Source organism: Dromiciops gliroides, chromosome 4 (assembly GCF_019393635.1).
Source record: "Dromiciops gliroides isolate mDroGli1 chromosome 4, mDroGli1.pri, whole genome shotgun sequence".
In the NCBI taxonomy this organism is placed as follows: Eukaryota; Metazoa; Chordata; class Mammalia; order Microbiotheria; family Microbiotheriidae; genus Dromiciops; species Dromiciops gliroides.
The window spans coordinates 158,361,142-158,386,521 of NC_057864.1; the positions used below are offsets into that span (position 1 = coordinate 158,361,142).

Sequence of the window (25,380 nt, forward strand, 5' to 3'; positions counted from 1 at the left end):
CAGGGTTCCCCAGGCTTACCTTCTGTTTTAGGCACACATGCCTGTCCTTCCCCCTATTCCCTTGTCACTTAGGTCCTGTCTTTTCCATCTGAACCAGTAGTCACTGGAATCATCCGATTTAGACCTGGGGAGGGATGTTCCAAGTCAGAGCCATCAGCTTTACCGATAGGAAGGTGAGACCATCAAAGGTTAGCTGAGGTTTGACCCTGGTCCTCTGACTCACAGTCTCTCCTTCAGGAAGCCTTCCCAGCCTGATTGCCTGGTAGGAGGGCACAACAGCAAAAGACAAAACAACTTTTAAAAAACACCTTAGGGTTTTAGTGAACTGGAGCTCCCTGTGGGCCTATGGTGTGACATGGTAGCCAGTCACCAATGGCATCGTTGGTCTAGAGCCAGAGGGGAACCGCTAAGATGAGGAAACTGAGTCCTCAGGAGGTTAAGAATCAGAGATAGGCTTTGACCTTGAGTTCTCTGACTCCAGTGTCTCCTTGAGCCAGATGAGTAGAAATCTGGTGTCCCAAGCCAGGAAAGTGACAGTTCCCCCGAGCTTTGCTTCATTCAGACCACATCCAGACTCTTGTGGTCAGTTCTGGTGCCATATTTAAAAAAAAAAAACATGATGAAGGAATGTTTGACCTGGAGAAGAACAGGTTTATTGGGGGAGGGGGGAAATGTGCTGTTGTCTTCAAGTCTTTAGAGGACCATCAAGATTGAAGAGTGAAGCCCATCCACTACCTCAGAAGAATTCCCTTCCTCTGCAGCCGTCCCAAGAAGGAGCCTCCTTTTTCTGGGACTCTGTCCTTCCCAACATCATCCCCATTTTCTCCCTCTCTCCATTTCTGTGACTGTGTCCTCAGGAAAAGACCTGCAGGAGGGGGTTCTCCCTGGGCCAAGACAGTTAAATTAGGAGCAATGGGGTAAAGGTTTTGGAGATGCAGGCAAAGACTTCATGTAAAGAGAAGTTTGGTGTAGCACTGCTCCAAAGTGGGATGGGAGGCAGAGGAGGAGAGTGGGTGACTGCCATTGGGGACACCAAAGGAGTTTCTACTCAGGCTGAACTAACTTCTCTCATTTTATTGTTCTGTGATTCCATAAAAACATCCAGCATTGGGCCTTAAGCCTTGCTGCCCCTGTCATCTTCCTGGGGATTCCAGGCTACCTTTGCCTTTGGCCCCAGAGCTCCCACCTTTATCCTTTTCTTAACCTCCATGGCTCTCTGAACCCTAGCAGAGACTTCAGCTTCTCTCACTTGCTTCTGTGATGGATTGGGTCTTTGTGGCCCAGTGGTAAGAGTAGAGGCTTTGGGGTCAGGAGAGACATGGTGTATGTCAGAGGTAGGTTTCCAGCCAGGTCTCTCTAGCTTTTCTGGACTCCAGAGCTGGCCCTTTGTCCACTATGATACACCGCCTCTCCCTGTGTGCTGATCTAGGCGTTACCACTTTACATGGCTAGACAGAACTGTCCTGTAGAGGGAAACCAAGAAGAGGGACAGGCAGTAAAGGTAAAGTAAGTCAAACAAACGACAGACCACCCCTGCAGCGCACTTCTGCTCTAGGAGCGACCCTTCCTTGGCTCTTCTCCAGGACCTTCGTGGCTTTTCCCATTACTCAGAGTTCCTCTTCCTTTTAGTACCCCATGTGGTATTTCCTTTGAGCCTCCTTATAGCCCCAAGAGGTCAGTAGGACAGTCTTCATATCCCCATTTTATAGATGCAGAAACTTGGAGGCCAGAGAGGTTTGGTGACGTGCCCCAAGGTCAGATAGCGACCAAATGGCTCTGACCGTCTGCTGCTTTTCCTTTCCTCTCTCTCTCCTCCAGGTGACATTCACCAAACGGAAGTTTGGGTTAATGAAGAAAGCCTATGAGCTGAGTGTGTTGTGTGACTGTGAAATTGCCCTCATCATCTTCAACCACTCCAACAAGCTGTTCCAATATGCCAGCACTGACATGGACAAAGTCCTCCTCAAGTACACGGAGTACAATGAGCCCCACGAGAGCCGCACCAATGCAGACATCATTGAGGTGAGCCCAGGACCACACAGCAGTAGCACGGTGGGGCCAGGGGACTTGGGACATGGGGTGTTAGTGTCTCCTCCTTCTGGATCCCTCTGAGCCCCACTTTGAGTGCCCACCCCCTTTCCTCTCTCCTCTCTGTCTCTCCCCTCTCTGTCTCTCTTCTCTCTTTTCTCCTTCTCTCTCTTTCTCCCCTCTGTCTCTGCTCTTTCTCTCTTCTCTTTGTGTCTCTTCTCTTCCTCTCTCTCCTTTCTCTCTCCCCTCTGTCTCTCTTCTCTCTCTCTCCTCTTTTTCTTCTTTTTCCTTTCTGTGTCTCTTTTCTCTCTCTCGCTCTTCTCCCTCTCCTCTCTCTCTCCCCTGTCTCTCTCTCCTCTTTCTCTCCTCTCTGTCTCTTTTCTCTCTCTCTTCTCTCTCCCCCTCTCCCTCTCTTCTCTTTCCTTTCTCTCCTTTTTCTCTCCTCTCTCTCCTCTTTCTTCTCTCTCTTTCCTCTCTCTCTGCTCTTTCTCTCTTCTCTCTTTTCTGTGTCTCTTCTCTCCCTCTCTCTCCTCTCTCCCATGTCTCTCCTCTTTCTCTCTCCTCTCTCCTCTCTCTGTGTCTCTTCTCTCTTTCTCTCTCCCTCTCCCTCTCTCTCCTCTTTCTCTCTTCTCTCTCCTCTCTCTGTGTCTCTTCTCTCTCTCTCTCTCTCTCTCTCTCTCTCTCTCTCTCTCTCTCTCTCTCTCTCTCTCCCTCTCCCTCTCTCTCTCCCTCCCCCCTCTTCCCCCTCTTCCCCCTCTCCCCCTCTCATCTCTATCGCTGCCTTTGTAACCATCTCTCTGCACAGTCATCTTCCACCTTTGTCTTCCCCTTCTTTGTGCCTGTTTCTCCATCTCTCTCTGTCTTTCTCCTTCCTCTGGTTTCTCCAGTAGCCGTCCCTGGGGCTCTTCTGCCTCTCTTTGTCTCTGTCTTTCAGTGACTCAGCGCCTCATGGAGCTGTTTTTCTACCATCTCCCTCTCTGTGACTGTGTCCATTCCTCTGGCTCACAGTGCACAAGTCTCCCTTTCTGTCTTTTTCTCACTGTGCCTCTCTCCAGATTCCCCCTCCCTTTACTGGGCTGGCCCCCAGACCCATATGCCTCAGGGAGGTCCCCAAACTCCTGAGTAGAGCCTCAAAGCCAAGATAAAGAATGTGAACCAATCTCATCCTAATGACCTTCCCCCAGAGATCTCTGGACCTCTTTGGACCCCAGGAGAGATGGGGCCTGGCCCAGGTGTTAGGGCCCCCGGCGTCCCCCTGGCCCCAAGGTGCTTGCCTCCCCTTTGGCCTCTGGAGCCCAGAGCTGTGTGGGCTGAGTGGGTGTGGCTGGGTAGGGTATCCTGTGGCAAGGCCGGAGGCCCATTCTTCACACCTGGGGGGCCCTGGCTGGGCCGGGGAGGGGCGCTGGGGCCTCCCCCTGGGCCTCCCTGAGCACTGCCTGTTGCAGACCCTGAGGAAGAAAGGCTTCAATGGCTGTGACAGCCCCGAGCCCGATGGGGAGGACTCCCTGGAACAGAGCCCCCTGCTGGAGGACAAGTACCGGCCGGCCAGCGAGGAGCTGGACGGGCTCTTCCGGCGCTACGGGGTGAGCCCAGCCCACTCACTGCTCTCTCTCTTTGCTCCCAATCCTCTCCCCTCCTCCCCATCCTTTCCCCCTCTTTGCCCTCTTGTCTGTCCTCTCACTTTCCTCTCCTCCCTCCCTTCTTCCCTCCCTGGCCTCCCCTGTTCTTCCTCCTCAAACCTGGCTCCTCAATCCTTTCCTTTGGTCTGCCTTTCAAACCCTCCCCTTCCCCGAACTTCTCCCTCCTCCCTGTCCTCTCTCTTCCCCCTGCCCTCTCCTCTTTATCCTCACTTCTTCCCTGTCTTCCCTCTTTCTTGGCTTTCTTCTCCTCTTGCCCCTCCTCCCCCACCTCTCCTTCTATTGCCCCCCTCCCCCATCTCTCCTTCTCTTGCCCCCCACCTCTCCTTCTCTTGTCCCCCCTCCCCCTCCTCTCCTTCTCTTGCCCCTCCTCCCCCTCCTCTCCTTCTCTTGCCCTTCCTACCCCTCCTCTCCCCTCCTCTCCTTTCCCTGCCTCCCCTCGCCCCCAGGCGCTGCACAAGAAGCACAGGGAGTGTGAGAGCCCCGAGGTGGACGAGGCGTTTGCCCTGACCCCCCAGACGGAGGAGAAATATAAAAAAATAGACGAGGAGTTTGATAAAATGATGCAGAGTTATAGACTGGCCGTGAGTAGCCGCATGGAGAGCTGGGGGAGCCTTTCCCCCATGCATGGTGTGGCTTCGCAGCCCCCAACCCCTCCCGCAGACAGCCATGAGAAGCAGTCACCCCAGTTCTTAGCATAGCTGGAACAGAGAGGGAAGCTAGACCTGTGGTAGAAAGAGCTTCCTTGGTTCTGGCTCAGAACTCTCCACTAACTCACAGTGTGACCTTGGGCGAGTCACTTGCGCTTTGGGAGTCTCAGTTTCCTCATGTCTGCAATGAAGAGAGTGGGCTGCATACCCCTTGAAGGCCTCTCTCTCCAGCTCACAGGTTCTGTGATTGTACAAAACTGAGGCCCGGAGTGGTCACATGGCTTGGCCAGGGTCACACAGGGAGTTAGCAGAAGAGCCAAGATGGTAACCATCCTCCCCTCTAGCTCCTGCCCTTCTGAGAGGGAGCATTGTCAGAAGCTGTTGTCTCTGCTCTCGAATGATGACTCGTTTTTTACTGGCTGTGACTGATAGCAAGTCACCCACCTTAGGCAGAGTTGGGTGGGAGCAGTTTGTCCCTGTGGCATGAAGGATGGAATTCAGACCCTGAGGAGAGAGAACTCTTTGTCCCCAGCTCCCTGGATAAGGAGATGCTGAACTCTTCCAGTGGGATCCCACAGCTGTAAGCTCAGTGTCTGTGGGGGCCTAGAGTGGGAGCTGGAGGGATGGAGGGAAGTCTGGTGATGAGCTGACTGTGTGGCAGCAGGGAGAAGGCCAGGAGAAATGCTTCCCCTTCCACCGCCCAGCCCCAGTCAGTAACAGCTCTGCGTGTGTGAGTTTGGATCTCGACTTGGGATTCCTAACCAGCTTCCTGTGTGTCCTGCCTGGCTGGGGACCTCAGCCGCCTCAGCTTCTGGGCCCCCTGAGCTCAGGGAGGATCAGAAGACCACCAAGTGACAGTTTCCTGCCCCGTTAGAAGTCCTTTCCCCTGGCTAGGCCCTAGGGCTCAGACACAGGAGTTCTTCCTTATAGCCCTGCTGCTCTGTTGGATTGAGCCAGGGCTACCTTCCGCAGCACCGCTGTCCTGTCGGTCCTCAGAGGGGCGCTCTGAGGAGATGGGGCTGTGAGAAGGGCCACTCTTCCTAACCCCCGCCTCCCCTTCCTCTTTCTGTCCAGTCTGCAGTCCCAGCCCCGAATTTCGCCATGCCGGTCACGGTGCCTGTGTCCAACCAGAACTCACTTCAGTTCAGCAATCCTGGTGGTTCCCTGGTGACCCCATCGCTGGTTACGTCGTCTCTCACAGACCCGAGGCTCCTGTCCCCCCAGCAGCCAGCCCTGCAGAGGAACAGCGTATCACCAGGGCTGCCCCAGCGGCCAGCCAGCGCTGGTGGGTGGAGGAGTGCTTTGGGGTTGGTTTTTCTGCAGCCTGGGCCACTCCTCAGACACAGAGCATCCACTCTGTGCCATTTCATCGGCTCCTGGGCCCCTTTCCCCAGCTCAGATTCATTGCTGGCGAGGGACAAGCATGGCTTCATCCCCCACCTATGCCCCTTTACATGTGTCATTCCTTCTCTCTCCCCCCGCCCCTTCCTGACCCTCCTCCCCTTCTCAGGCCCATTTCATATTTGTGTGCTCTGAGGAGACTTCTTGAGCCAGGGCGTCATTGGTCCTCCAAGCCCCCCAAACCCCATCCCTTCTAGGGTCTCTTCCTTCTCACCTTCCCAGCATTGCTGCTCAGAATCCTGACCAACTGCAGCACCTGCCCAGCTTCTCCGTTGCTGTTCATCCTGGATTTTTGTCTTCTGGCTGGGGTAGGGGGTGGGGAGTGGGAGAAGTCAGTCCCATTAGATAGGGTGGAGTTGAAGTTTCCTAAGAGTTTGTCCCAGCTCCTCCTGCCTCTGGGTCCCTCCCCCAGCCAACCAGCACACACACACACTAGAAAGGCCCACAGGCCCAAGACTTTCCAGTTCCCTTATATTTTGGTTCCTTCCCTAGGGGCCATGCTGGGAGGAGACCTTAATAGTGCTAATGGAGCCTGTCCCAGCCCTGTTGGTGAGTCTCTCTGTCCAGAATTAGGTGTGTGGGGTTCAGAAAGATAGAAATGAAGGGGAGGAACAAGTACCTACAAGATGGGAGAAGGAGCCGAGGGCTGAGCTGGACAGCCGGGATCCTGGGAGTCTGAGGAGCTGGGGGGGGGGGGCTATCCTTAGAGCCTCAGCCATGGTCTCTAGGCAGCTTCTGAGTCTGATCAGCCCTCTCATTTCCTGGAGTCAGGGGAGGCTTGGGTTCAGATCCCACCTCTGACACTTAACGCAGTGTGATTTGGGCAAATCACAACTTGTAACCTTGTTTTCCATATCTGTAAAATGGGCAGATAATCCCAATGGTTCCTCATGGAGTTAATACAGAAGGCAAAAGAGCTAATGTCAGTAAAAGAGCTTTGTGGCTCTAAGGTACTACATAAATGTCCCCTAGCATCAGCATCATCACTACTACTGCCACTACTACTTAGGGGATTGGATTAGATGATGTCTGAGGTCCTGTCCAACTTTAAAATCCTATGTTCTGTGTGCAGAGAATTTGGGGGAAGCAGGTGGGAAAAGGAGTAAAGAGGAAAATAGTATCATCACACACATACCCCAAACACACACACATTTCTCCCCTATTGAGATTAGGGAGGAGGCCTAAGGAAAGCATGGGGTCACTGGAGGGGTTCACTGAAAAAGGATTGGGGGGGCAGGAGGTAGATATGCACAAGTAAACATTCTCTCTTTCTCTCTCACACACACAGATATACACACAGGTCACACTGACAGACACAGGCAAGCAGGTACCTATTAAGACACAAACTCAAGGAAAGAAAGAGAGATGGGGGGGCAGCTAGGTGGCACAATGGATAAAGCACTAGCTCTGGATTCAGGAGGACCTGAGTTCAAATCCAGCCTCACACTTGCCATTTACTAGCTGTATGACCCTGGGCAAGTCATTTAACCTTCACTGCCCCACAAAAAAATGGGGAAAAAAAGAAAGAGAGATGGAAGGATGCACATACCCTCTCCCAGACAGACACATGTACCTTCTCACAAACACAGAGGTGTCTCCAGCTACACTCACAGGTATATCCCAGTGCTCGGCTCTGCTGAACACAAGAATACATGTTGGAAGACACAGAGGGAGGTTTTACCCTCCCCCAACCCCATCTCCATCAGCTGTCAGCCCTGGCTGGGTCCATCCCCTCCTCTGGCTCTGTGACTGTGGCTACGAATGTCACCATTGACGTCACCTCTACATTCCTGTCATTCCCAGAGCCTCTCTGAGAATTGGGCTAGAGGCAGCTGGAGAGACCCAGGGCTTGGCAGGGAGATAGTGTTCCCCAGGGCAGGACTGATGGCTGCCTCTGCTGTTATCCCAGAATCCTCAGTTAGCCATGAGACCCCACCCCCCAGGCCTAGCCTGGGATGCCCTACAGCACCTGGGGGCTGAAGATCATACTCAAGCCCATGGGGACTGTTTGGCTTCCAGCCTGAGCGCAGTCGCCACGCTAAGGGAGGCCTCAGAACAGTGTCTGTCCCCCATATGTTGGTGGCGCTGATCTTCAGTGTCACAAAAACCCAAGCTGCTCTGCTACAAGGCCCATATCCCTGATGAACATGGATGACTGTGGTCTTCCCTGCTCGTAGATAAAGGAAAGGAAGGACCAGTGCTGGTTGGCGATTATCAGGAATGATAAAGAATGACCCCTCAGTGACCAAAGCATAATGATCTCCCTCCTCTGAACCTTAGCTTCCTCTACTGTAAAATGAGAGCATGGGAGAGTAAGGTCCCTTCAAGCACTGACATTGTGTGATCCTCAGTGACACCAGGTAATGCCTGAGGCCTGGCCCTGCCCAGTAACCACCCTCTGCCCGAGCCTGTTCTCCTTCCCCCACCATGATTGGGGGGGGACACTGATGTGGAGGGCAGCTGGCAGGTGGAAGGCTGGGCTCTTGGCTCCATCTGCCTGAGGCCAGGCTATAGCGGGGAAGGGGATGGAGCCTCTCTTATTATGGATGGGCACCAAGGCTGACCTGAGGACTGAGATGGTAGCAGGAAAGAAGCAGTAGCCTCATTCCCTCCCCCCTGCCTTGGCCCAGCAGATTTCATTCTCCCCACCCATTGTGGTGGGGGCATGAATAATCTAATAATAGCTGAGGTTTATACAGCTTTTAAACATATAGCTTTTAAAAACAGTTTACAAAGCCCTTTACATACATTAACTCCTTTGATCCTCATAACATATCTATGAGGTATGTTTTATTATCCCCATTCTACAAATGAAGACACTGAGTTCCAATGAGGTTACTTGCCCAAGGTCATCATACACCTTAATGAGTAGCAGACCAAGCTGATCTGAACCCAGGTCTCCTGGCTCCAAACCCAGGATTCTTTGCACTCCTTCACAGATTTGTCTCATGGGAGGCATGGTGTTAGAGAAATGGAAATGGGCTTGCTCTTCCCCTCTTCCCTCAGCCTTTCTTCCCAAGGCTAAGAAAGTTCCAGGAAAAAGTTCTGAGCCTTTAGGATAGATGCCCTTTCCTGAACCCAGAGGAGCTGGCATTAGTTGGGGGGAGGGAGCAAGTTGGCCAGTGTGTGGACATAAGGGATGCTGTGGGGCTGGTGGCAGAGGGGAGCATCCATACTCCTCTCATCCTTTGAATCTTCCCCTTCTCCAGGGAATGGCTATGTCAGTGCCCGGGCCTCCCCTGGCCTCCTGCCTGTGGCCAATGGCAACAGCCTGAGCAAAGTCATCCCGGCCAAGTCTCCACCCCCACCTACCCACAGTGCCCAGCTTGGGGCCCCCAGCAGAAAGCCGGACCTTCGAGTCATCACGTCCCAGGGTGGGAAGGGGTTAATGCACCACTTGGTGAGTCGGCCCTTGCAGCCTGGGGTGGGGGGTGACAAGGGGATGAGAGGGAGGGTACAGAGGGCAGTGCCACACTTGAGCAGGAGGGAGGAAGGTCAGATGGGAGCAAGGATTTCTGAGGGAGAAGTTAGAGAAGTGGGACTTCCCCTCCCTCCTTCCACCCCAGAGGGGGTGGAGGCAAGGACCTGAGCTAAGGACTGATAGAACAAACGGGGGATGTTACAGGTGGAGGCCAGAGCCTAGACCAGCTTCCTGACAGGCGGGAGTAGAATCAAGAATGATGGTGGGGAAGGCAGGTACCAAAGGGAGGGGGACAGGGAGAAGAGACTGCTTTGCCCTGAGGCAGACCAGTTATCTTATGATCTGAGGAAGAGGGGGTAGGAAAGGGGCCACCATCAGATTCTGAACTAGCCCTGTTGGTTTTATTTCTGCTCCCAGACTGAGGACCATTTAGATCTGGTAAGTGCTGGCCGTGTCTGGGCCCTGGATGGTGCCTGTGACTTTAGGACCCCCCCACCCCCATTCTGACTTGGTGCATACTGACACCTGAATCTCAAGCATGGAGTGTCTGTGCATGTGCACCCTGGGGCGTGTGTGTGTGTGTGTGTGTGTGTGTGTGTGCGCGCGCGCGCGCGCATGTGCATGAGGGGGTGGTAGTGAACTATGCATACATATGGACATTCCTTCATTGGACAGACACTGATTACGCTCTGTGTAGAACTTTGGTGCACCAAACAGAGCTAGTTAAGATATTGGCCTTGCCCTTTGGGAGCACTGTAATCTCATAGCAAGGGCCAGGTGTGCATGCATCTGTGTGCATGTGTGTACATGTGTTTCAGTGGGAGGGAGGGCTGTGTTTGTGTGTCCATGTTTGCCTTTGTGCACATGCTTCTCTAGTGTTAGGACATGTGTCTGTCTCCGTGGATTTCCCTGTGGGTTGTCTGTGGAAGCCCTGCTGCTCAGCAGCCTTGGGCATCCTTGAGTTGTGTCCTGGAGCACCTGTAGTAGACCATAGACTCTATGCCCCACTCACCTTTGACCCTATCTCCAGCAAAAAAGCATGTCCTCATGGGGACCTTGGGGAGGGAGCCAGAGGAAATGGGGACCAAAGCCAGAGGCAGATTCTCCCCTTCCCAGGGGAGCACAGCTGTCTAAGCCCTCATCCCCAGTTTTGGGCACACACACATGCGTACGTGCATACACACAGCCAGTCACATACATGTCCACAGACACACACACAGATTCTGTCACAGCCAGGAGTAGGGCAGGGGCTACTGACTCCTCCCTCCTTTCCTTCCTCCTTCCTCCTTCCTCCTTCCTTCCTCCCTCCCTCCCTCCCTCCCTCCTTCCCTCACTCCCTCCCTCCCTCCCTAGCTCCTGACTCGGGGCCAGAGGAGGCTGGAAAAGGCAGGCAGGCTTTGGCGGCGACACGGCGGCAGTTTCGGCCTCAGCATGGAGTTGGAATAAACAAGTGACTCAGCGGCAGATGGAGCTGACAGCCCCATACTCGGGGACACACATACACACCACACACACACGCGTATGCACACATAACCACACATACCAACAGCATTGTTCTACACCCTCTTCCCTCACAAAACTAGCATCCTTCTGTCAAGGTGTAAGTGGCAGTGTGAAGGATGAAGGATAGATTCAAGGAAGACTGGACAAGACGAAGGGAACAAGATGCTCACTCCTCCAGTCTGATTTACCCCTTCCCTTTGCCTGGGGTGCAGAGGAGAGAGATAGTGTCAGGCTGGTGATCCTCTGGCCAGGAGGCCCACGTTGTAACTTCAAGTCTTTGTCTCTGAGTGTGGATGTGTCTCTGTTTCTGTGTGTGAGACATGCTATGTTTGGCCTTCCCTTTACCCCTGCTGATGCCTCTCCACCACGTGGGCAACCCTGCCCATGTGGACCTGAATGGCTCTGGGCGTTTCAGGCAGAATGGGGCAGTAGAAAGAACCCAAGATTTGGAGTCAGACAAGCTGAATTTGAATCCCTGTAATTCTGACACTTAGCATCTCTGGGACCAGGGCCTTAGTTTTCTTCCTCTGTAAAATGGGGGGGGGGAGGGGGCCTAGAGGATTTCTATGGTTCCTTTCATTACTAAACCTTAAAATAGAGAGCCTGGTCTCCACACACCTCCTGTTACTATGTGGGGGGTATGGCTTGAGTAGGAGACCAGTTCCCATCATCCTATCTTCCTTCTGAAAGTCCTCTTCTGTCCACAGAACAATGCCCAGCGTCTTGGGGTCTCCCAGTCCACCCATTCACTCACCACCCCTGTGGTCTCTGTGGCAACACCCAGTTTACTCAGCCAAGGGCTTCCCTTCTCCTCCATGCCCACCGCCTACAACACAGGTGAGTGTGCATCTAAGCCCTGACCCAGCACAGATACTCCCTCATCTGGCAGGGCCTAGAAGCGGGGGCAGGGCTGGGTGCCGGAAGCCTTGAAGAAAGAGGGGAAAAGGAATTCGGGCCCTGGCCTGTGCTCAGGGAGTTTTTGGCCTCTGGGGGAAAATGAAGCACAAACAAAGATGGACGATCCAAGGGAACAGAGAGCCCTGGCCATGGAGGCTGAGAAGTTGAGGCCAGCATTGAGTGAGCAAAGGAAGACAGTAGACCAAAGGAGCTTCCTGAAGGAGTGTAGAGAAGGGCTGGAGCAGAGCAATGGGGAGGGCTGGGGGCAGGTTTAGCCGGTTTCCTTGGGAAGTGTGGGCCAGGGGGTTAGGGAAGATGATGGGAGTGAGATTGGAAGGGAGGGGTGCCCAGAGGCCCCAAGGATGTTGCTAGAGGCCTCTGCAGGGAATTAGGAATGAGGCAGACCCGCCCTGCCTCCAGGACTGTGCTGGTCCCAGCTGTCCTGGTGCCCACGTTTGAGAGTAGATTATGAAATCCAGCTAGCATCCTCTCACTGAGGGTTTGTTGTTGTTTCTCCCTCTGTTGCATGAGTAAGCGAGGCTTCCTAGTAAGGAAAGGGTCTAGATTTTACTCCAGGGGCCTGAAGGTAGCTAATAAACTTGGGGAAATTAGAAGAGGCCCATACCCACGAGGGGCTGTCCAGGCTCTGCTTGTGATGGAGGTCTGGGCCAGATGGCCCATAACCCTCTCCTCTGGAGTTTACTAATCCCCTCTGTGACACAGCCCGCCAGAGGCCGTTTATCCTCTGCAACAGCACTGAGATGGAGCTGCTCCCTTCTGAGGCAGCCCCTTCCAATGGACTCCAGCCAGAAGGGATCTGCTTTTCCTCCACTTAGCCCCATTGCTGTGCCCTCTGGCACCAATCCCTCCCTCCAGAGCCTTCAGATACTAGAAGACAGTTATCAGGGCCCCTCTAAGTCTTCTCATCTCAAGGCTGCTTCATGTGAGCTTCATTTGGCAGAATCTCAAGGTGCTTAACTTTTCTGGTCGCCTCCTCTAGACACTTGACTTTCTCAGTGTTAGTGAGGCATGGAGGTGCTACAGGGGAGAGGGAGAGCACTGGGCCTGGTGTGAGGAAGACCTGAATTCGGATCTGGCCCAGTGACTGGCCCAAGTTACTTTGCCTCTATCTCAGCTTCCTCATTTGTAAAATGGGATAATAACAGCACCCACCTCATAAGAGTTTTTGTGAGAAATCGAGTGAGATCAGATTTGTAAAGCTCTTGGCACAGGGCCCGGCCCCCAGGAGGCATGATGTCAATCCTCCCCTTTCCTGGAATGTCCTGCCTAGGACTGAGCACTGTATTCCAGAAGTAGTCTTGACCCAGTTAGAGGAAAATGGGACCACTGCTGCTTTCAAGCCAGACATCATCCTTCTTGCAATCAAGCCTCAGGTTCTGTTGGCTTCCTTGCCTACCATAACTGTTGTCTATTCATGCTTCCCTCCTCTTGTACTTCTAGAGTTGATTTTCTTGAATCCAATACTAGATTTGACTTCTATCCCTACTATTTTTATGGGGGTGGGGTTTGCAGGGCAGTGAGGGTTAAGTGACTTGCCCAGGGTCACACAGCTAGTAAGTGCCAAGTGTCTGAAGCTGGATTTGAACTCAGATCCTCCTGAATCCAGAGCTGGTACTTTATCCACTACACCACCTAGCTGTCCCTATTCCTACTATTTTATGAGATTCAGCCCAGTGCTCAAGTTGGGGTGGGGTGTCAACCAACACCAGCCTAGCCCACTGCTTGTTTTTGGTTTTTTATATCTGGGGTCCTTCAAAAACAAAAACAGGGCAGCTAGGTGGTGCAGTGGATAGAGCACCAGCCCTGGAGTCAGGAGGACCTGAGTTCAAATCTTGCCTCAGACACTTAACACTTACTAGCTGTGTGACCCTAGGCAAATCACTTAACCCCAGTTGCCTCACTAAAAACCACACACACACACACACACACACACACACACACACAAACAAAAACAAGAAGTAAATAAAGACTGGTGGCAGGCTGAATTCAGTTTGCTGAGCCTAACTCTAGCCTGTCAGGATCCCAGGAAGCACTAGGTACCCTGTCCAGTTTAAAAAAACAAAAAAGGACTTAATAATAATAATAAAGACCCAGGAAGCATTAAATAACAGTGCCCTTCCTCTAGTGCAAACACTCTGTCTAAGGTTCCTCCACATAAGCCAGTCTGGCCCCATGTCCAGATTCAGACTGAAACCCATGGAAGAGAGAGGGCCCAGAGGCAAAGATTTTAATGAGAGTCTGAGATCAAATCCTCTTATTGTCCTCTAGAGTCTCTTCAGCTCATTGGTGCCCTTCCTAAAATGCGATGTCTGATGCTACCCCAACAGCAAATGTTTATACTTTGAAAGCCCTCCTCATGAAGTGAAGGTGGGCCTTTGTTTTTCCAGTGGGCATATTGCCAAAATCTTAAAAGGACTAGAGGATTGGGCAGAATGAAGGGACCCAAAGAGTCACAGGCAAGGATGCTGGAGCTTGGGGGGAGGGGTCCCTCATTTTGCAGATGAAGCCACTGATGCAGAAAAGCACAGTTTAGTGTAAAAGGCCTGACACCTGAGGTCACTTTCCGGTCTTGGCCTTCACTACCCACTCCCTATATGCCACCACCTCTCTGGGCCTCAGTCTCCTCCTTTGTCAAATGAAGGGAGTGGGTTAGTTGACCTTTAAGGACTCTCGAAGAACTTGTGTTCTTCGATTCACCCCAGCTGGGGAGTGTGAGAGCTGGTTTTGACCTAGTCTGGGACTTTTCTGCACTCTAACAGGCTTGGGAACACTAACGATCGGCCCTTATTTCTTTATTCTGTCATTCTAAATTTTTATCTGTAGGGGTTTTACTTCAGAATAAGGGATGGGGATAGGGACTGGACCTGTGATTGCATCAGTGTAGAAACTCCTCAAGAAGGAAATTCTCTCCACTAATGCAGATCGGGACCTTGTCTGTAACTTACAGTCTTAGAGAGTTGCCTGGACTAGCACTGATCAGTTTTGTGACTTGCCCAAGGTCATATAGGTAGTTTGCTTTGGAGGTAGATCTTGAACCCAGGTCTTCCTGGCTTTCTCCACTGAGACACTGGGCTTATATCTGGACCCTAGATACAAGACCTCTCTTTTTCTCTTAGTCTTAGTCCTATTTTGCTCCATGTAAGATGGGGCTAAATATTAACTAGTATCAACAAACAGGAAAGGTTTTTAGCAAATTCTTCAACTCTTGTCTCTCATTCTATTCTGAAGAAGAATAATGTGTAGACATAAGTAATAAGAGCCCAGGCCCCTGCTAGGAGATGAAAAATTTCACATGTATGTAAATGGGAAAGGAAGTGATTGTGATATAGTTAAGATGACTGCAGTTAAACAATAGGTATAACTAATTGACAGCAGAGTGTAAACAAGACTCCACTGAATTTGTTAATAGTTGTTCCCTGTTTGTAGACATTGGCCCAAATTCAAGTTCTAGCCTCAGGTCATTCCTAAATTCTGGTCTCTATCAATATTAGTCAACAGAACTCAGCATTAGCCAAATAGATCTTCTGGGAGGAACAGACAAAAACTAACTAGAGCATTTTGCTTTCTGGGCCACTTTGAAAGGAGGGCATTGCTCCCAGTTTGCCTATGAAACAAACCATGTGGATGACCCTTTGAAGCCTAGAACTTCCTAGAATGGCTGCCGTCCATTTAGAAGACATTTATTAAGAGTCTTCATTATACCTGACACAGTGCTAAGGATACAAAGGCAATGTGAAAACTGCCCATGCCCTCAGGGATCTTACTTGGGGGCAGGGGGGAAGCAGAGGACAATGGTCCAAAACAAAAACTCAATCAATCTATACATGAGCACCAGTGATCAGGAGGTGTTGGTGAGGAAGCTGAGCATGATGAAGAAGGTGTGTATTGCATGCCAAGTAGGAGGCTTTGGCAGTTGTTCAGGTGAGGTGGTTGTAGTGTTATAGGAGAGAAGGGGGCTGATAGAAGAGGTATTGTGGAGGTAGAATAGAGGAAGTGGCAACTGGCTGGATAATATGAGGTTGGGGAAGAAGAAAGAGTCAAGGATGACTCCAAGATGGTGAATCTAGATGGGAGGGCAATGATGCCCTCAATAGAAATAGTAAAGATTAAATGAGGGATGAGTTTAGGGGGAGAGATAGTGGATTCTGTTTCCCACATGTTGAGTTTGATCTATCTAAAGGACATCCTGGTGGAGATAACATATCTTATTAAGTAATTACTCTGTCTTTTGTTATGTGTAAGAGTGAACAAAGTGGAAACCTTCTGGCTAATGTGAAGATTTGTCTGGACACCAATCATCAATTTAGTATAATGCAAAACTGCGTTTCTCAAACTTGGTGGCCTCAGGATCGCTTTACATTTTTTTTTTTGAGGGGCAATGAGGGTTAAGTGACCTGCCAAGGGTCACACAGCTAGTAAGTGTCAAGTATCTGAGGCTGAATTTGAACTCAAGTCTGACTGAATCCAGGGCTGGTGCTTTACCCACTGTACCACCTAGCTGCCCAGGATCAATTTACATTCTCAAATATTATTAAGGATCTCCACCCCCACCCCTTTCATCAAAGGACTTTTGTTTATATGAGAACAAATTTTGAAAACCCCTGGTGTTTAGAATGCTGCGTTTGGCAATCAGGAGACTTTTTTTTTTTAAGTGAGGCAGTTGGGGTTAAGTGACTTGCCCAGGGTCACACAGCTAGTAAGTGTTAAGTGTCTGAGGCCGGATTTGAACTCAGGTCCTCCTGAATCCAGGGCCGGTGCTCTATCCACTGCACCACCTAGCTTCCCCAATCAGGAGACTTTTGTTGACCCTTCCCATAGCCCTGAGTGTGGGGGCGAGCTCATGCACACACACTGGCTCTCCAACCTTGGACAACATCCTTAGCTCAGACAGGCTTTCATTACCTCATTTGATTCCATTCAATTCAACAAGCATTTACCAAGTACCTCCTGGGCAAAGGCAGGGTGCTCGATGACAGTGAACCTCTCTTGCTTTCACAGAGATCTAGTCTGCTCATCTGTAGGTGAGGGGCTGGGCCCCAGATGATGATGGTGGTAACTCACATTTCCATAGTGTTTTCATAGTTGTAAGTAAGCTTCCTCTAACAGTCCTGTGGGGTGGGTAGAAATGAAATCTTCACTCTTACTAAACCAGCTGTGCGATGATGGTAGTAACCGCTCTGAATCTCGGTTTCTGCGGCTGTAAGATGGGAGAGAACGATATTTGCACTGCCTACTCTTCGGGGTTGTTAGGAGGGAAACAGTGAATCAGAACCACATATTCGTTCCACTTTATAAGCCTTTGAGCGCTATAGAAATGTTAGTCGCTGCTACTACAACCGCTATTGGGATCCCATCCATTTCTTAAGTTGAGTGTGTTTGCACGGACAGGTTGGGGAGAGGGGAGGTGCCCCGCCTTCCTCCTTAGGTGCTGCAGAAGCACCTTTTAGGAGATTTAGGGATGTTGCAACAGGAAGGATGGTGGGCTATGAAGTCCTCATTCAGCCATTATAGCTTTTATTGTGGACACCTTCCTTCTCCTCCAAAGCTCCTGGGAAGATGGCAGCTACCCAAAGGGGAGCTTTTTGTGGGTTTATTGCCTTCTCTTGGCATGGCACTCATTACCCAGGCGGGACCCATCCCCACACTTCCTGCAGGTTCCTCCTCCGGCCCTTTGTCCCCTCGCCTTCTCTTCTCTGGCCGACGGCCCTGCCAGGCTCCCTGCTTGCTTCTTCCCTTTGGCCACCAGGCTTGGCCCTCACTACTCTTTCCTCCTCTACAGATTATCAGTTGACCAGCGCAGAGCTCTCTTCCCTCCCGGCTTTCAGCTCAACTGGGGGACTGTCGCTAGGCAATGTCACTGCCTGGCAACAGCAACAACAGCCACAGCCACCCCAGCAACAGCCCCAGCCACCACAACAGCCACCACCACAACCACAGCCACAGCCCCAGCAGCAACAGCCGCCGCCACAGCAGCAGCAGCAACAATCCCACCTGGTCCCCGTGTCTCTCAGCAACCTAATGTGAGTATCGTTCTTTGTGGATCTTGGTAGGGGAGGGGACAGCCCAGAGGGCCCTGTCCTCAAAGCCAGACCCCCCCAGCTACAAAGAAAGAGACCTGACTGGAAAGAAAACTAATCTTTGTTTACTTTTTCTCCCTACCTGACCCTTCTCCCAACTCTGTCTCTCCCTCCTCTTCCCTCTGTGTCTCATCCTCCTCATGTCTCATTCTTTCCTGACTCTATTCCCTTGACCTCTCCTCTTCATCTTTCTCTGTTCCTCATCCCTCTGTGTCTCTCCCTTCCCTGCCTCCCCCCAACCCCAACCCCCAGCCCGGGCAGTCCCTTGCCTCATGTTGCTGCAGCCCTCACCGTCACCACCCACCCCCACATCAGCATCAAGTCAGAGCCGGTGTCCCCAAGCAGAGAGCGCAGCCCAGCACCACCAGCCCCTGCCCCCTTCCCAGCCCCTGCTCGGCCTGAGCCTGGGGATGGCCTCAGCAGCCCTGCCAGTGCATCCTATGAAGCTGGGGAGCGGGATGACGGGAGGGGTGACTTCGGGCCTACTTTGGGGCTGCTCCGCCCGGCCCCAGAGCCTGACACTGAGAGCTCGGCAGTGAAGCGGATGCGGCTGGACACCTGGGTAACGTGACCTCTTCCCCTTCATCTGGGCAGTCCTCCCAACATTCTAACCTCCCCCCTCCCCCCATTGCAGTGTTAGCCCATTCCCTCCTGTCACACCAGGGACCTCATTGGTTTGGCATCTCTGTCCCTGTCTTACCTCCCTTCCAAAGTTCTTCTTGAGATCTAGCTTCCACCTGTTCCTCTCATTGAAGCATTAGCTCCTTCCCAATCATCTTGCTTGCCCTACCTATCCCCCACGTGTGTTAAATTCATCTCCCTCCCCTCCTCCCCAGAAAGCTCTTGTTGTCTGATCTCCATCCCTTCAGAGCTGACCTCTCCATATGAGGCACAGTCACATCCAGAAGTAAGGGTGGGGACTCGGGAAGGGGCACTCCCAGACCCAGCACTCCCTTATACCTTCCTTCTACATCTCCTCTCTCTACAGACATTAAAGTGATGAATCTCCCCCTCCTCTATCAACCTCCCTCTTGAAGAGTTGACAATCTCACCGCCCCTCCCATCCCGGGCTCCTCCCCGCTCGACCCCTAGTCCCTTTCTCGTGCTCCGTGTCCTGTTGACGGTTACATTTGTGTATAATTATTATTATTATTATTATTATTATATTATTATTATTTTTTTAATTTGAACTCTCGCTTCTGAGAGGGGGAAGCATCCCCTTCTCTTTCTTCTCCCCCCCGTTTTCATGGGGGGGACACTCTTTTTTGGGGGGATAATTTGCACGTTGTACACATATGCTGCAGGGGGGAGGGGGGACCCCAAAAAGACTTTGGGATGGGGCAGAAGCCGAGCCCTGCATGTGGTAACCTCCCTTCACCCCCATCCCCAAGAGAGAGGAAGTAACCAAAAAAACCCATAAAATGGACTTTGAAACCCCAGAATCTAGTTTGGACCTGGGGGGGTGTGGGCTAGATGCCTGGGTCAACACTGTTCTGCTTGTGCTGCAGGGCCTTATGAGGGCCTCTGCCTTTCCAGGGCTGTTCCTAAGTACCTAGGCTGCTTAGGTATGGGGTGAGTGCTCAGGCCTGGAACTCCAAAATAATCCCCATCCTTCACTGATTCACATGTAAACTGCAATCTCCAAAGCCAAGGGGCAGGGGGCAGAGTTGCAATTGTAGTGTGAGGGAAGCAGGCCTTGGGAAGGTGGGGGGCAGGGAGAGACCGCCCTCTTCCCTGGGCCTGGAGGAATGTCGGAGTCTCTCCCTCTCTACAGATGGAAGGAGATGGGGATGGACTAAGGGGCCACCTCACAGCACAGTGTGGGGGGCACCCCCTGCTTAGGCATTAGAGGGGGATCCTGGTGGTGGAGAGAGAAGAGGCCTCCTTTTCCCTCCTCTGGGGTTTTCTTCTAAAATATACAGTGCAATAGCATCCCTTCCCTCACCCACCCCTTTCACTCTGGCTCCCTAATGCCCAGCCCCATCCTGATGCCCTTGGTGCTGGCCTTTCAAAATAAGCCTCGGTGGAGGGAGGGGGCAGAGCCAGTCTTAATTATGCTGGCAGGACCTGGGAAAGGAACTGAGGATGGGGAGCACCTGCTGCGCCTTCTCCTCCACCTGGACCCTCACCCTAGCAGACCTGGACTGGCTTCACAAAAGGCTGCACTAGGATTTGGGGGAGGACCTGGGCACCATTGCCAACAGAAAGCGGTCCACGAGGGTCAGGGAGGATCAGAATATCCTTTTATCAGAGAGGTCATGGAAGGGGGAGGAACAGATGCCCACTCCCTCATTCACATGTGATTGTATACCAGAGGCATGGGCCCCAGGGGAGCCCACAGTTTCCCCGAGCCAGGGCATGGGGTGGGATGGAGTGAAGCTGCCACACCTCACTTCCAGCGCTAGTTGTGTCCTAGGGTGGCCCACTTTTTTAGCTTTGCTCCACCCCGGCCCACCCCTCTCTCCCTAGGCCTGCCTCCCCTTCTCTTGATCCTCCCCATCCCCACCAGCTTGCTACCTCCTGCTCCTCACCACCCTCACCACCATCTCTCCCCTCAATCCCCCACCACCACACCCCATCTTTCCCTCGGCTACTGTAATTGTAAATAGCAACTTTGGAAATGTTGGCTATGTAACAGTCCAGGAAACTGTTTTTTTGTTGTATTGATATGAAATGAAATTCTATTTTTGTCAAAGTATATTGTAATAATAATGACTCTGAAACGGCCCGTAGTGTACAGATGAGATTGTTCTTCTACTGTTGTTCTTGCCCTCCCCTCGCCCCAATTTTGCCCCTTTCATTTTCTCCCCAGATATGTGCAGCTGGGGGGAGGGGGGAAGAGAGGGAGCCAAAGCCTGAGGCCCTTGGATCTTTGGCTGTATCTAAGATGATTAGGGAGCTGGGAGGAGTACCCTAGCATCCCCCACTTCCATACCTACTCACAGAGGTGAGTTGGGGCAGTGGGGAGGGTTGGGTTGTCTTCCCCCATTCTTTCAGACATTGATGCTTGGCTTGGGCCCCCCAGTGCCCAAGGGTTAGGGGCTTTGTCTTAGGTCTCTCATCACAGTTGAAACATAGAGGTAGCAAAGGCCTAGTTCTGTAAGTGACTGTATTTACCCACCTCAGAGACCTAGCCATTTGCAGTATTCTGAAACTTATCATGAGGGAGGAACCTGAAGCAGAGAGAGAAAGAGAGAGGTGTGTGTGGGGGTGTGGGTATGTGTGCACATGTGTATGCATGCTCACACCTGTCTTCGTGTGTTTATAAAGTGACCAGCTGTCCAGCATTTCAGCTTCCTGATCTTCCCAACTGTTCTCCCAAAAGTCCATCATGGACAGATTTTCTCTTGCTGCATCCTACTCCCTTCTTTGTTCACTCATTCATTAATTCAATAAGCATTTATTAAGCACTTACAGTATACCAGATGCTGGGAGAGATACAAAGTTTAGATAAGGCAAGATCCCTGTCTTTATGGACCTCACATTCTCTCTACACTCAGAGAGTCACATTTACTTGCTAAATTAAAACACTGATTATTTTTATATGTCCATTTTTAAGGGGGATTTTGCGGCTGGTCCCGCCTGGCTCTCCCATTTGGTCCTGTCTTTCCAACCTTGCCCCCTAAAGGAATTGTCTTGCTCCAGCTAGACTGGGCTCTTTCTTGTCTCCCAGCATGCCTTGGCCTTTCCTACCTCTCTCCCTGTGTTCATCCTTGGAATGTGCTGTCTTCCCCCTAAGTCCCACCTTTGCTCTGAAGCCCAGATCTTTGCAATCCTACCTCCTGAATAAGCCCCATGCCTCAGTGATTGTTCCTTCTTCATTCCTCTAGAGCAGTGGTTCTCAAACTTTTTGGTCTCAGGACTCTTTAAAATTACTGAGGACTTAAAAGAACTTTTGTTTATGTGGTTTATATCAACCCATATTTACCATATTAGAAATTAACACATCTTAGAATTATGATGAAAATGGCTTTGACCTCCTGATGTCTCATGAGATAGTCTTAGGGGCCCCAGAGGTCCCCAGACCACACTTGGAGAACTGCTAGCCTAGAGCATATTGGCCCTCCAACATGCCCATCCTCCCAACTAAGGGCAGCAACTGTGTCTTTTTCATCTTCATCTCCAACCCTGCCCCTCCCTGCCCCTTACTTATAGCACAGTACCTAGCACACAGTAGTAGGTAGTCAAGAAACACTTGCAGGTGATTGATTCTCCTCTTTCCGGGCCAGACTTACCTCATGCCTGGCTCTATCCAGCTTTCCTCAGCTGAGCTACCCTACCATTTAGTCCCCCAGGGGAATCCTTCCCTTACCCTCCCCTCCATTTTTATGTCTGTGTGCTCCTGAGTGTGGATAGTATCCATCAGGTTTGCCTTCTGTGCTACAGTGGCATTTCTGATGTTGGGTAACTCTGGGTGTGTGTATGAGTACACTCACACATGCCTCAGTGCATTATCTAGGGGTGTGTGTGGGTAAGGCAGTTAACGTGTGTTTGGAGAATTTTTTTCAAGGGGGGCAGGGTAGAATGCTATATGAATGTGTGTCTGTTACATTTCTGCAGTTCAGTATCCCAAGGTTTATCACAGGGCTTTCCAACCAGATAAGCAGTCCTCCTTGGAGCCTGGTCCTTCTTGGTGACCTGGTGACTACCCTTCCTATTTACTAGCCAAATCCACACCTCCTCCCAGCCCCTCCCCGTAGAACTGGGCATTTGCCAAAGCAACCACTGGAGACAGCCAACATCCCTCACCTCCACCCTCCGATTTTTAGACAACTATCAGGGATGATGGGTGAGAGGAACCCCTCCCCCCCCCAAGCAAAACACCACCCCCCCTTACAACAGTGCACTAACTACAGCGGCGAGACCCAGTCCCCAGTCCTAATCCTCCCCACCTTGGACAGAAAGGAAGCAATGCACTTCTCTTACTGTTTATTTATTTGTTTGGAAAGACAGAGATGATGTAAAAGTGTATCTAGAAATATCTATATCACTATATATTTTTAACTGACTCTTCAGGATCCCTTGAGGGAGGTAGGGGGTGAGTTTAGGGTTCCATAAGTGGGGATGGAACCTGGGAACTCCTAGCTTTCCCTTCTGCCCCCCTCCCCTTGAAACATTGGAAGGAGGGATGGGATTGGGTGGGGCTGGATTATTTTTGATGGAGAATCTGGATTCTCTTGTCTCCCCAGCCCAGGTCTGAGGAAGGGGAGTGGAAAACTTAAAGAGGTATTCCATCCTCTCCCCAACCCTACCCCCCCAAACCTGACAATCACCCACTCCCCTATGGCTCTGACTGGGTCCTGGGGGCAGGGGGGAGTCGAAAGTGTGTGGCTGTTGATTTGTTTTCGATATTTCTTTCCGTGCTGTATGGTGATGCTTTCTTGGTATTCTACACAATAAGAAAAGACAAAAAAGTCCTCAAGTTCTTATGAGTTTTGTTTGAAAACTCTTTCACTATATTTGTTGTAAAGAGGTTTACTATTAAAAGAAAAAATACACGTTTCTGATAACTTTGGTTTGGTTCATTGACTTATTTGGTTCCGTCGGATGCTGGTCTTCTCTTCCAAAGCTGCTGAGGGTAACTCCTTCTGGCCTGTTAGACAGGAGGGCCCAAGCCCTCTGGCCTTCACCCTACCATAGAGAGTGGTACAGTTGTAGCAGGAAAGACAGCAGGTAGATAGTAAGAAAACATTCAGGTTGTCCAAAATGGGAGCCCCTGGACCAGAAGACCTGGGTTCAAATCCTGCTGCTGTCACTGTGTGGGTGACCTGCGGTAAGTCATTTCTTCTTTTGGCACCTCAATTATTTCATCTATAAATGACAGGGGAGGGGATAGGATGGTTGGACTTTGAGATCTCTTCTTTTTATCTCTAATATTTTGGGCTTTTCCAGCAGCTACAAGAGGAACTAGATCACACAGGAATATAAGAAATACTTGCTCGGATCAGAGGCCAGCTCAAGATTTTACTTTGGGTTTAGGAAATTACAGTAGGTCCTTCAACTACCTGATGCATCCTGGTGTCCCCTTGGTAGATGGTTCAGCTCTGATGAGTGGCGGGTAGGGCTGTGGGATTCTCTTTACAGGAATACAAAGGAGATTGAGGACGTGGCAATAGCACCTGGCTAGAGCAAAGAATCTTAAGTAGGGTTGTTAAGGGAGACTAGCGTGAGTTTGTGATTTTGAATTGCACCAAAGGGGCAACTGGAGACATTGGTGGAAAGGAGTCAGAAGGAAAGGATAAGGCAGTTACTAGGGAAGGTAGGGGAAGATGGGTAGCTCCCCTGTAATAAGACCTGGTGGTATTAGGATAGACTTAGATCTCAAACCCTACAGTGAGAGAAAACACCTAACAAAACAGGCATCTTCTTTTCTATAGGGACTGAAGATTACCCTGTTGATTCAATCAGAACCCACTCTGGTGGCTCATTGCTTGTGTTCTTTTTTAAATTTTATTTCTGCATTAGTCATGTTATAAGAGAAGAATCAGAGAAAAAAGGAAAAACCTCAAAAAAGAAAAACAACTACACCAAAATCAAAAGAAATAGTATGGTTCAATCTGCATCCATATTCCACAGTTCTCTTTTTTTTCCCTGGATTTGGAGGGCCTTTTTCATCATGAGTCCTTTGGAACTATCTTGTACCGTTGTATTGCTGAGAAGAATCAAGTCTATCACAGTTGACCAACACATAATGTTGATGATACTATGTACAATGTTCTCCTGGTTCTGTTCATCTCACTCATCATCAGTTCATGCAAGTCCTTCCAGGTTTCTCTGAAATCTTCCTGCTCATTGTATCTTACAGAACAATAGAATTCCATTACATTCATATACCACATCTTGTTTAGGCATTCCCCAATTGATGGGCAGCCCCTCAGTTTCTAATTCCTTGCCACCACAAAAATAGCAGCTATAAATATTTTTGTACATGTGGGTTCTTTTCCCTTTTCTATGATCTCTTTGGGGAAAAGACCCAAAAGTGGTATTGCTGGGTCAAAGGGTATGCACAGCTTTATAGCCCTTTGGGCATAATTCCAAATTGCTCTCCAGAATGGTTGGATCAATTCACAGCTCCACCAACAATGCATTAGTGTTCTGGTTTTTCCACAGCTTCTCCTTCAACATCATTGCTTGTGTTCTAAAGAGTGTTAGTTGGTCTCCAGTCTCTGTGGGGGAGTTGCTATCTGTTTTGTTATATACTGATGAAAGAGCCTCCAAAAGATGGAGAAAGGCAATAGAGAGGCTGTTAAAAAAATGAGGAGTTTGTTGAAGATCATGGAATCATAGAATTTAACATCTAGGACCTGAGACAGCATCCAATCTAACTTATACATATGAGCCTTTTTCTTCTCTCTTTCATCTCTTTAAGGAGTAAGCTTAGTAATAGTATCAATGGCTCAAAGCGTACAGTTTAGTAATGGGGGGAAGGGGGCATAGTTCCCAATTACTTTCCAGATTGGCTAGACCAATTCACAGTTCAACTGACAGTGTATTAATGCACTTGGTTTTCCTTACTCCTTCCAACATTTGTCATTTTCCCTGTCATCTTTGCCAATCTGATAGGTGGGAAGTGGAACCTTTGAGTTGTCTTAATTTGTATTTCTCTAATGATTAGTGATTTAAAATATTTTTCATATGGCTATTGATAGGTGGATTTTTTCTTTTGAAAACTACTTATTCATATATATCCATCCTGACCAGACATCTCCCCTACCATATCTCTGGCATTTGGTCATCTAGTCTTT

The 25,380-nt window shown here is 50.5% G+C and overlaps 1 protein-coding gene across 6 annotated transcripts in view; it reads left to right on the forward strand.

Annotated features, from left to right (window-relative positions):
• MEF2D (myocyte enhancer factor 2D) overlaps nt 1-23,139 on the forward strand; it is a 47,819-nt gene extending 24,680 nt beyond the window's left edge. For 3 of the 6 annotated variants that reach the window (XM_043964367.1, XM_043964366.1, XM_043964368.1), the window contains exons 3-12: nt 1,819-2,022; nt 3,474-3,611; nt 5,390-5,600; nt 6,209-6,265; nt 8,926-9,116; nt 9,555-9,575; nt 11,348-11,477; nt 17,338-17,578; nt 17,888-18,197; nt 18,624-23,139. In XM_043964367.1, coding sequence (XP_043820302.1) covers nt 1,819-2,022; nt 3,474-3,611; nt 5,390-5,600; nt 6,209-6,265; nt 8,926-9,116; nt 9,555-9,575; nt 11,348-11,477; nt 17,338-17,578; nt 17,888-18,197; nt 18,624-18,635 — 1,515 coding nt within the window. In that variant the 3' untranslated portion in view covers nt 18,636-23,139. Of the gene's footprint in view, nt 1-1,818; nt 2,023-3,473; nt 3,612-4,114; nt 4,250-5,389; nt 5,601-6,208; nt 6,266-8,925; nt 9,117-9,554; nt 9,576-11,347; nt 11,478-17,337; nt 17,579-17,887; nt 18,198-18,623 lie in introns of all 6 variants that reach the window. The other 3 variants (XM_043964369.1, XM_043964371.1, XM_043964370.1) reach the window with 3 other exon arrangements.
• Nucleotides 23,140-25,380: the final 2,241 nt, after the last annotated feature.